Genomic DNA, 12424 nt, shown 5'->3' on the forward strand with positions numbered 1-12424 from the left:
AAAGACACACACACACACACACACACACACACACACACCAGCTAATTCTGATATGCCTTGATTAGCTCAGTGATGGCTGGGCACTTCTAAACCTCCCCATGGCTAGCACACATTTCCTCTGGTACTCCTGACTGAACACCTTCTAATTCTGTATCTCATCTGTGCTGCCGTGCTACCTTCTGGGCAGTGCCCCTCACCTTAGGGATGCATTCCCTTTCCACCTACACTGCTGGATGGTAAATCTGATCCATCTGCCTCCGAGTCATGGTTATTGTCCATTTGTCCATCTTCCTCCCCTCTCCTCTCTCTCTCCCTCTCTCTGCCCCTTGCCCACACAATCTAAAGTCCCACCTTCATCTTTCTGCCCAGCCAGTCTTTAATATCAACTGAAGCCAGCTGGGGGCAAGGTCTGGAAGCACAGCTTCTGGGGAGCCAAAATAAGACATAGATAGCATTAGAACCAATCCCCAACATCTCACCTTTCTGTCCAAATTTTTAAAAAGGCTCTTCTCTTAGATACAAATTGAGCACAACCATAGGAATTATGTAAATTGCAAAGTGTGATATACAATTAACATCCAGCCTATCATATTTGTCAATTAAATAAAGCACTCTACCTTCTATCCTAACTTAAAGAGCTTACAATTCTATACTTGAGTTATGTTTGATTTTAGCTTGTATTACCATCTGAAAACCATCCTTCCAAATCTATATCATCTCTCTCAATGATAAACAACTTGAGTTTGATTATGAAACTATAACTAGTCTTCAACCCCCTCAGAAACAAATTATTACTTGAATGTGTAGGAAACACAAAAATATAGCTTCCAAAACTGAAACAGATTACAGAGACAACTGACTACCTGGAAAGTCCCTTAATTTCTTAATTTCCCTAATGTTGGAGCATCTGTCTTCAGCTTCCTGGCCCAGATCCATCTGACAGACCTTGAAATGAAGCAGGAACCATGAGAGACTAAACTGTCAATGATCTCACATTGTGTGTCCTTTCCTGGACAGTATTTTTTGTCTGTAGATGAATAGGGCAATTTTTGTCCAGTGACTAGTGGAGCAACTCTATATGGAGGTTTTGATGCTCAAATTCTTCTTTGAAGGGGAATGGGGAAGCTGTCAGGACAGACATGTCTCCTTGTTAAATGATCGTTCATAGTGAAATAACATTAAATGTCATATTTTGTGGATTTCTGATGTTTTTGAAGACTGTGTACATAAAGTAGGTCTGAATCGTTAAACTTTAACTACTCTTAGGCATTTCTATTTGAGTAATATTTAAAATACTTTTTTATAATTAAATCAGAATCTAATATAACCATGAGGGTTTTTTTTTATTACCTAGACCTTAACTTGCATTACTTAACCATCCTAAAGAGTTTGTAATAGCCGTTATTAGAAGTACTGGATCTAAGCCTTGTATTCTGAAATGAGTTACATGGGCACAGTGCCTATCTAAGAGTAACAATATTAATTTCAAATTTTGTATCAATATAAGAAATTTATACCATTGAAAAATCTATATCAATATATAAATTCTGTACCAATGTAAGAAATTATAACTTCAATTTTGAATCAGTTATAAAGATTTCTACCAATGTAAGATTGTGACTAAATAATGCTTTGCTTAAGAATAAGTTTGGTAGCCATGCGTGGTGGCGCACGCCTTTAATCCCTGCACTTGGGAGGCAGAGGCAGGCGGATTTCTGAGTTCGAAGCCAGCCTGGTCTACAAAGTGAGTTCCAGGAAAGCCAGGGCTACACAGAGAAACCCTGTCTCGAAAAACAAAAACAAAAACAAAAACGAATAAATTTAGTAATCCATCCCATTTATTTCCTTCCTGTTCAAAAGTATGATCATTCCCAAATATCCCTTAAAGTGACAACCTACTTATAATTTATAAAATAACCATAACCAGATACCCAAACCCAAGGGATCACCTGATGACTCTCCATGGCTTCTTCCTGCTGAAATGAGTGGTGAATTATTTTTTAAAGGGGTGGGGAGGGATAGGAAAATTAGAAAATTTGGTTAGACTTAAGAAAGTTAGCTTTAGCATCTGTTATCCAGACTCTGTGTGCTTAGAAGGCTCAGGGCTTGACTGAAATTTTGACTGCATCTGTCTGAAAGATTGGATGACGTGAGGTCATGGAATCACCAGCTCTTCCTGAAGCTGTTTTGGAAGCAATGGATTATGCAGGATGCACTGATCAGTTAAGGATGAATCTTTGCTCCTTGTTAGAGCAGGTGAAAGACAGCTGACTTTTTGAGTAAATTTGATCAATAACCAATTGTGATAAATCTTCATTCATGCTATATGATGGATGGCACAAATTTCTTAAGGATTTCATAACCAACAAGATCTGTTGTCTAATTTTAGCTGAAGTTTTGGCTGGAGACATTTTTATGTCTAAGCTAGTTATTGGGCTGTTTCCATGTCCAGGAATCAGCAGATCAAGTTACCTGTCCTGTTTGAGTTTTCTTTTCTGTAGCCAAGATCTTCAGGGGGTCTTCCCCTGTAATAGCTGATCCATATCACTCTGGAAGGGGTTCAAAGCCTTTTCTCCTTTCCTATCAAAACAAATACAGAGCCTTCTTCCCAAAATAGCATATCCTTGGTCCAGTAACTGGAAATCATTAAATGTATAGCTTGACCTCTCTCCCAGAGGAATTTTAATATCATAAATACCACCAAACTTATAATCATCTTTATTTTGATAATTAAAACAAAACTCAAGGGAATTAATGCAATCTAAACAAATATTATCTGTTGAGACAGCACTTCCCTACCATCTCCTGTTTTGTTCTTACATGATTAATTTTAAATAGTGAGATCGAGGCCTAAGTTTCTACTGTCGGAGATAGGTTAGTCTTCCTACCCCCTGCTTTTGGAACTATAATTTAAGATCAAAAGCCTCATTTATTTACTTATCTAAGTATACTTAAGTCTTCCCTTCTATGGAAATTAATATATCTGTGAGTGCATATGTTTCCTTCTTTTTATGTAACTTGAATTAGCATAAGCTTCTATTACGTGTGTGAGGTAAGTTTTTCTACTTACTCCCTGCTATTTGACATATAATTTAAGATCGATTACTTAATTCCTCTATGCATTTAGCTTTAATTATCTCCCCTCTCCTTACTGTGTAAGTCTATCTCCAGGCTAATTCACTTCCTTCTCCTTATGGTCTAAGTCTGTCTCCTTACTCTCTCAGTCTATCTCCTTACTCTCTCTGTCTGTCTCCTTACTCTCTCAGTCTGTCTCCTTACTCTCTCAGTCTGTCTGCTTACTCTCTCTCTCAGTCTGTCTCCTTACTCTCTCAGTCTGTCTGCTTACTCTCTCTCTCAGTCTGTCTCCTTACTCTCTCAGTCTGTCTGCTTACTCTCTCAGTCTGTCTCCTTACTCTCTCTGTCTGTCTCCTTACTCTCTCAGTCTGTCTCCTTACTCTCTCTGTCTGTCTCCTTACTCTCTCAGTCTGTCTCCTTACTCTCTCAGTCTGTCTCCTTACTCTCTCAGTCTGTCTGCTTACTCTCTCAGTCTGTCTCCTTACTCTCTCAGTCTGTCTGCTTACTCTCTCAGTCTGTCTCCTTACTCTCTCAGTCTGTCTGCTTACTCTCTCAGTCTGTCTGCTTACTCTCTCAGTCTGTCTGCTTACTCTCTCAGTCTGTCTGCTTACTCTCTCAGTCTGTCTCCTTACTCTCTCTGTCTGTCTCCTTATTCCCACAGTCTATCTCCAGGTTCGTTTTTTTGTCACACCAGGCTAAAGAATTCCCATGTAGCCGGGCGTGGTGGCGCACGCCTTTAATCCCAGCACTCGGGAGGCAGAGGCAGGCGGATTTCTGAGTTCGAGGCCAGCCCGGTCTACAAAGTGAGTTCCAGGATAGCCAGAGCTATACAGAGAGAAACCCTGTCTCGAAAAACAAAAACAAAAAAAAAAAAAAAAAAAAAAAAAAAAAAGAATTCCCATGTAGACCATGTTCAAAGATTTTGAATATTTGCTCTGGCAAGACTTTTAAATTTCTTTAAATGTATTTTTTAATTCCTTATATTCTCTCTCCATGCCTTTATTTCCTACATTTGAGATCAAAGGCCTGGATTTCTTTATTCCATGTATACTTGAAAACAATTAAACAATTACCAGTATACTTCCTTCTATCCTTAAAACCAATACAGTTCAATCTATCTCTGTCCTTTACTTACCTGTCTGTGGGAGGCAGGCAGTGTCTGTTGCTTGTCTCTGCAGACTGTCTCTCTGCACAGCAGGGGCTCCCAGCATCTCTGAGCTCCAGCTCTTTGTGTAATTATACTTCCAAACTGGCAAGAAATTCTTACAGTGGCTCGAGCAAAATCTGTAGCCTGTTTAAAAGCCAATTTTCCCCAACTCCTAATCTTATATCATGGTGTCTGTGTATTCCATCTGAGAATCTCTAAGTAGTTTTTAATAGTCTATAATGGTGAATTACTTACCTGCTCTGGCTCCCAGCAAGCCATGCTGCACTTGCCCAGAGCTCCCTGGATTTGAGAATGAGAGACACACACCAGCTGATTTTGCTAGGCCTCGACTAACTCAGTGACTGGGCATTTCTAATCCTCCCTGTGGCTAGCATACATTTTCCCCTCCAACTTTCCGGAGTCATCTTGCTAACATTCCATCTCTGCTACCCCAGACCTGATCAGGGGAGTGGACCCAGGGCCCCTTTCTGGAGCCCTTACACGGCTGACATGGTGCTGTCTTTCCTGCAGCTCCTACTTTCCTCTGCTTTCCTCCCCCCCCCCCAGTCTCTTGCCAGTGTAATCTAAAAGTGCCACCCATCTCCCTGCCCAGCCAATGTCTGTACAGCAGTTCTTTATTATCAGTCGACGTCAGCTGGGGGCAGGGACTGTCGGATCTGGAAGCACAGCTTTTTGGGTGGTCCCTCCTTTAATACATAGCATTAGAACCAATCCCCAACAGAAGAAACAGCTTGGTTGTTAGAGCCCCAGCTGACCTCACAGAAGCTCCAGGTCAGGTCCCCGCATCCATGTGGCAGTTCCCAACCATCTCACTCCACTCCCAAGGCTCCTGGCCTCCGAGGGGCACTGCATGCACACGGTACACAGACTATATGCACGTGGAGCCAAACACCCAGACACATGAAATAAGGCAAATCCAAAAATAGTGATAATGAAAAGCAAAGCAATGAAACAAAAATGCAGCTTTCTGAGAGGGGAAGGTAGCTTGAGACTGGGTCTCCATGAAGCCCCTCAGCTTTGTAATTGGAAAATGTGAGACAGGCAGCAGGCGCTCTGGTCTCCCAAAATGCCTCCTGCCCAACATGTGGCCCCTCCATGCCTTCTCATTTACTTAGGAGCAGGGCCTTGCTATCTAGCCCAGGCTAGCCCAAACACCATATCCTCCTGTCCCAGCCTCCCAAGTTCTGTGATCACATGCCTGACTGTGTTGGACATTTGATTTACTTTATTCTTGTTTATTGAGGCAGACTTTCATGTAGCCTAGGCTAGCCTGGAGTTGCCTGTGTATCTGAGGCTGGCTTTCAACTTGCAATCCTCCTAACACAGACTCCTGAGAGCTGAGATGAGAGGAGTGTGCTACCACACCTGACTGGGATGGCCTCTCAAAAACTAACACCTGCCACAGAACCTGGACTGGGCTGTGGCCATTGACATGGCCCTCAAATGCCACCTTTCCTTGAGACTCCTAACAGTTGCTTTTTGTCCAGTTTGATTTAGTGATTCCCCAAAACCTTGCTGCTGGCCCAGGTTCACGGTGAACTGTTGTGGGAGGCCATGACTCTCTGGGAGAGGGACAGACACTGATCTAGAGAAAGGTCTAGAAGCCTTGAGAGCTCACAAGCTTGGGTGCTGTCCCAGGCAGCATGCAGTGAGTGCCTTGTCCCAGAAACCCAGGACACTGGGGCCCAATCCTCCAGAATGAACAGTGCTCACCACTGTTGGACAGTCCTCCTGGGGACAGAGCCCAAGGGAGAAGAAGCCTTTGTCATTTTCAAGGAAAGAGACCTAGATCACACTGTGATCTACTCAGCAAGCCAGAGGCTCAGACTAAAGGCAGTGCCTGTGACCACCAACAGCTTGTCGGGCGCCTGGAAGCCAATCATGAGGACAGAGCCCCCAAGTTCCTGTGTCTATAGGGCATTCAGAATGTGTGTGGGACCACTCAGAGTGCTTGTTGCAGGGTGTCGGGTGCTTGATTTCCAACCTGAGTCTACATGATAGACCCAGGCTACCCGCTCCTCTGTCAGTGTTCGCCAAAGTGAACACTCTTCTCTCCTTTGGGGTATTGGTGACATAGGAGCAAGGGAAGTAGAGATCAGATCTTATTAGAAAATCTGCCATATCTGTGGCAGAGAAAGAGAATGCAGCGTTTGGCTGGAGGTAGTGCCAGGGAGGGAGAGGAGAGTTATCAGTGACCTGCCTTTGTCCCTGCAGTGACTTGCTGTTGTCCCTGGGGCTGGCTGTGGTACTGCAGCTCTTAGTAGGGCTTTCTGGAGGGTGGGAATGTCACAGCCTCAGCAAAGCTGTTATATCTTCCAACTAGGTACAGGGGATCACGGGGCACCATGTCCAGCAGAGCCATGTTCCTGGTGGCCACTGAGTGTTACCTGGCACGGTGGCTACTAGCAATGGAGCCATGAATCTCCCCATGCTGTGTTCTGCTAGCCCTGTTTCTTTTTGTTTGTTTGTTTGTTTGTTTGTTTTTGTTTTTCAAGACAGGGTTTCTCTGTATAGCCCTGGCTGTCCTGGAACTCACTTTGTAGACCACGTTGGCCTTGAACTCAGAAATCCGCCTGCCTCTGCCTCCCAAGTGCTGGGATTAAAGGCGTGCGCCGCCACTGCCGCCGCCGCCACCACTACCACCACCCGGCACTAGCCCTGTTTCTAAAGTTGGTTTGGAGAGCAGAGGCAGCTAGAGCAGGATTAATGGCAGGAACGGCCATTAGGAGAAATCACAGCTTTATCTGTAGCTGTCACTACAATAACTGCTGGGACTGGCCACCCATCCAAGCAGCCACCAAGGCCTGGCCTGAAGCAGTACTGTTTCCAACACCCCCAGGAAGGCAACAGTTTCTCCTGAGGCCAGGCCTCTATGCTCACCTAAGACAGGGACTCCCATAGGCCCACCCTGTCTGTCTGCAAAGTGCACCTTAGCCCTTCCTTACTGCCGGGCAGAATGAGTATGTCTGATGGATTTGAACGATGTGACATTTTGTTTAGAAACTGAAATGTAGACATGATGTGGCTCTGCTGTGGGTCGTGCTTACAGCGGACAGCTCTCCACTACCGTAACACACCTGCATCCACATGGAAAGGAAAATGCGTTAGCTTGATTCATAGTGTTAGAGGTTCCATCTTGCAGCCAGCTGGGACCAGGCCACACAGGACACGTGCCAGGAATCTGTGGCAGATGAGGCCAAAATAGAGAGGAAGAGGCAACTGTCACCCAAAGTCTTCTTACCCAACCCCACTTCTTAAAAGCCCACCACCTTGAAGTGTAGTATCATGCTGGTCTTTCAACATAGGGCTCATTGGTGGCTATTGCAGACCCTACCATAGCAGGATCGAAGTCAGGTCTCTATTGCTGTGATAAATACCATGACCAGAAAGAAGTTGGAGAGGAGAGGGTTTGTTTCACTGCATGGGAAGTCGGGGCAGGAACCTGGAGACAGGAGCTGGAGCAGAGGTGATGGAGGGTGCTGCTTCCTGACTTGCACCCCATGGCCTGCTCAGCCTGCTGAGCCATGAACCCAGGACCACCAACCCAGGAATGGCACCACCCACAATGGGCTGGGCCCTTCCCCATCAATCACTGTCTTAGTCAGGGTTTCTATTCCTGCACAAACATCATGACCAAGAAGCAGTTGGAGAGGAAAGGGTTTATTCAGCTTACACTTACACATTGCTGTTCATCACCAAAGGAAGTCAGGACTGGAACTCAAACAGGTCAGGTAGCAGGAGCTGATGCAGAGGCCATGGAGGGATGTTCCTTACTGGCTTGCTTTCCCTGGCTTGCTCAGCCTGTTTTCTTATAGAACCCAGACTACCAGCCCAGAGATGGCACCACCCACAAGGGGCCTTTCCCCCTTGATCACTAATTGAAAAAATGCCTTACAGTTGGATCTCATGGAGGCACTTCCTCAACTGAAGCTCCTTTCTCTGTGATCACTCCAGCTGTGTCAAGTTGACACAAAACTAGCCAGTACAATCACCAATTCAGAAAATGTACCAGAGGTAAATCTGATGGGGCAATCCCTCACTCAGTTGAAGGTCCCTTTTCCCAGTTAACAAAAGCCATCAAACACACGACCCTTGTCAGACACCCCAACACTGAAACTTCAAGGGCCCAGTTAGCAGCCTTCACTCTTTTAAAACAAGTATTCTCTGTTTATTGTGGAAGGTGTGAGCTCACCTCATGGTGCTTGCAGATCTCAGAGGCCGAGTTGAGAGAGTCATTTCTTCCTTCCCTCATGAGGGTCCCAGAAATCGAACAAGTCCCTTTGCTGGCTGAGCCATCTTGTGAGCCCCACCCTTATTCTTGTGCCTCCCCGTGTGAGTCCTCCTATCACTCTGTCTAAACCTCAGCCTTCCTCCTGCCCTCCTCATCCTCCTCAGATCTCCAGCCTTCAGGAAAGATATGGAATCAGGTGACAAAGAAAAGCAGGGCTGCAGCTTCCATACCCGGAGTCCCCTGCAGTGTTCCCTCCTCTCAATGACTCCTTGGTCCCAGCTTTGGTCTTGAAGTGCCATGTCAGGGTCCTGGGGCACCAACAAAAACAACACAGCTCTGCTCCTGCGTCATGGAGCTGTGGTGTCAGGGACATAGCACAGACCTAAGTGGATAGAGAGCTGAGAAGAGAAGCCCAAGGGTCCAAGTGGCCCTGATGTGTGAGAACCACATTCATGCTGGATCCTTACACAGTAATAGGTTCTGCAGTGTCACGCAGCACACAGGGATGGATGAAGTTCCCAGAGGAGTGGAAGGAGCTCACTCATGGCTAAACCCTGGACTAACGCTGGCCCTCAACCCTGGTCCTCGGTGTTCTGTCAAGTGGGAGGCACGAGGGTGGCCCTGAAGTGGCTGAGTTCTGCACTGAGATAAGGAGAGGGGAAGGCCACTGTGTCCAGCATGTCAGAAGGGACAGCAAAATCAAACTGTTCATACCTCAGGATGGAAGCAAAACCTGGGCAGGCAAGCTCAGTCCCCTTGGAGAATATTGTCCCTAGCCCAGGCTGGCCTCCACGTCTCAGTCCTTCTGGCCTCCCAAGTTCAGGGATCGGGAAGCAAACACGTGTCTGTTACCTTGTTTAAACTGCCACCTGCTCACCTTATTGGTAGAAAGTGAGGATTGTGCTCTGTGGGGTGGAGAAGACAGCAGAGACATCTGCTGGGCTAGTGCCAGCCAAGGCAGGCTCATGCGTGGAGGGTTGGGCACAGCTGCTGGCTGGTACGAGCAAGGTGGCAGAATGGCCCAAATGAACCCAGTGCTCAGAGATCCACGAGGTCTTGATGAATCATGGTAGCATTGGAGGGCAACTCCTACTCCACCCTTGAAGCTGGCTCTGTCTGCCCAGAGGCAGAGCCAGTCCACCTCTAGCCAACTCTGGCCTGCCAACTCCAGAGAGACAGCTCTTAGTCCTGTGGTGCCCGAAAAACGTTCCCAGACTTTCTGTGCTCTCTGAGCACAGTGTGGCCCGCAGCCTGTTGTCCACTCAACTGGTCACCCTGCAGATGTGGCATCTATGGTCTTGTTTGGAGCCTCTGCTGTCTCCCCAAAGCAGCCCTCCGACCTAGATTCTGATCCACGCTGAGCCTGGCCCCAAGGTGATGGAGGAGGGACACAGGAGTTGGGGAGACCAGTAAGAAGCAACATGGCCTCTGTGTGGTGACTCTGCCTGACCCCATAGAGGAATTCCCCAGAGTACACTCCCTGTTTAGAGAGGAGCATGGGCCAGCTTCCCTCAGCAGCGAGGACCCAGCCGTGTGGTCATGCACCTGTCAGTGGCTAACACTGACTTCCCTGGGAGACAGTGCAAGCGGGGACCCAGCCATGTGGCCATGCAGCTGTCAGTGGCTAACACTGACTCCCCTGGGAGACAGTGCAAGCATGGGGACAAAGGACACAAACCTAGGAAGGGCCCTCCAGGCAGCAGGCACCATTCACAAGACATAATGGCTTCATGCATGGATGGATTCAGCCTCCTTGCCAGCATTGTAGCTCATATCTAGTCACAGGGCAGCCACTGGGTCAGGTCATGAGTCTTACCTGTAGGATAGACCCAAGACAGGGTGGCAACACCCACAGCAGGGACCAGGTGGTGGGTTCTTGGCACCTCTCTAAGCCATGACCTCTGCATACAGCCTCAGCCCTCTCAGGGCCTCTCTGGGTATCCAGGTTTACACAGCCTTCTGACCTTTGGGGCTGGGCAGGCCATCAGCCTGTGGTAGGCTACCTGCCCACTGCCCTGTGCTTCTGCATCAGAATCTGCCCCTTGGCTGTGGGATTAGGAGACTTGAGTGTTCCCAGGAGTGTAGTGCTGTGGGCATTTCAGCCTAGAGATGAGGGTTTATAAAACAAGTCAAGGAGTGGAGGCCAAGCTGCACATGGATGCATGTGTTGGTGCATGGATGGGCTAGTGGGTGGGATGGATGGGCAGATGGGTGGGTAGGATGATGGGTGGATGATGGAGAGACAGAAGTATGGCAATTCATTCAGGGAACTGATGTGAGTATCACACAGGTGGCTTTGTCACTGCCCTTGCCAGCACAGGGAAGTGAGCTGCTGTCCTGGGACTCTAGGCTTTTGATGCCTATCTGTCCTCTAGCTCCAGTGGCTTCTGGACAATTACGAGACAGCAGAGGGTGTGAGCCTGCCCCGCAGCTCCCTGTACAACCACTACCTGCGCCACTGCCAGGAGCACAAGCTGGAGCCAGTCAATGCCGCATCCTTTGGCAAGCTCATCCGCTCTGTGTTCATGGGCCTGCGCACACGACGCCTGGGGACCAGGTGGGTGCTAACCCCCGGGGCTCCCTGCATCTCATGCCAGCCCCGCCTCCTCTCTTCCCATGTCAGAGACCCAGCTCCCCAAAGCCCACAGGCCACCAGCCCCAGTCAGTGGAGGCCTCATGACTTCCAGCTGTCCAGGCGAGAGGCGGGGAGACACTAGGGAGAGAGGGCTGAGACATGGAGTTCACTCTCATTTTGTAAATTTTGTTGGTTTGGCTTTGAGACAGGAGCTCACTATGTAGTCCAGGCTGACCTTGAACTCTCAGAGATCCACCTGCCTCTGCCTCCCAGGTGTTCAGATTAAAGCCTGTACACTGGGCTCATTTCACTTTTTTTTTTTTTAAAGATTTATTTATTTATTATATGTAAGTACACTGTAGCTGTCTTCAGACACTCCAGAAGAGGGCGCCAGATCTTGTTACGGATGGTTGTGAGCCACCATGTGGTTGCTGGGATTTGAACTCTGGACCTTCGGAAGAGCAGTCGGGTGCTCTTACCCACTGAGCCATCTCACCAGCCCTCCTTTCACTTTTTAAAATCTACTTGAAATTCCTCTGAACAAGCTTTTTTTATATTTTTTTCTTTTGAGAAAGTCTCATGTAGCCCAGGCTAGCCTCACACTCATTACTATCTGATGATATTGAACTGCTGCCCCTTCTGCCTCTACCTGTGTGTCATCCCTTGAGCATGTCAAGGCCACCTCCTGCTCTTGTTACTTCATAATAAGATACACCCCTTTTCAAAATGGAGTCTTAGAGCCTGGTGTGGTGATGCACACCTGTCATCCACACTCGAGATGTGTTGCCATGCGGTCTGTAAGGCCAGCTGTGAGATGAGGTGTGAGGGACACTGGGCAAGAGCTGTCAGTCAGAGTCACAGTAAGTGGGCAGACCTGAGCTGGACAGAGGCGACCACTTTATCAGTGCAGGACATCCCAGAGCCTTTATCACACTAACAAGAGAGGGGCTTCCCCACCAGAGGCTGCTACAAAGAGAATGGCCCCATGATTGCCAAACCTAAGGAGAGTGTCCCTCAACAGTGTCCACCCTGTGATGCTTTATTCCAGAGGCAACTCAAAGTACCATTACTATGGGATCCGCCTGAAGCCAGACTCCCCACTGAACCGGCTGCAGGAAGACACACAGTACATGGCCATGAGGCAGCAACCCACACACCAGAAGCCTAGGTGGGTGACACTGGCCAGGCTGGCTGAGTCCTGTAGCCCTCGATCCCAGGGTGCTGCAACTGTGTCCCCAAACATGACAGGCAAGACACTGCACGAGTCTTCTGTTGTGTGCTTGGACAGACACTCAGTGGAATGTGGTGTCAGATGAGGGAGGTTTCATTGTCTAAACCATGTCCTGCCCCATGCCTCCCTCCCACCCACATCTTG

At 47.8% G+C, this 12424-nt stretch overlaps 1 protein-coding gene across 3 annotated transcripts in view; it reads left to right on the forward strand.

Moving 5' to 3' along the window:
* The window catches only part of Rfx2 (regulatory factor X2), a 55892-nt gene that overhangs the window by 33172 nt on the left and 10296 nt on the right, over positions 1-12424 (forward strand). For all 3 annotated transcript variants that reach the window (XM_021149744.2, XM_021149747.2, XM_021149746.3), the window contains 2 exons: positions 10850-11031; positions 12098-12217. In XM_021149744.2, coding sequence (XP_021005403.1) covers positions 10850-11031; positions 12098-12217 — 302 coding nt within the window. The remainder of the gene's footprint in view (positions 1-10849; positions 11032-12097; positions 12218-12424) is intronic.

Source organism: Mus caroli, unplaced genomic scaffold, assembly GCF_978045245.1.
Source record: "Mus caroli unplaced genomic scaffold, Mus_caroli_1 scaffold_18, whole genome shotgun sequence".
Classification (NCBI taxonomy): Eukaryota; Metazoa; Chordata; class Mammalia; order Rodentia; family Muridae; genus Mus; species Mus caroli.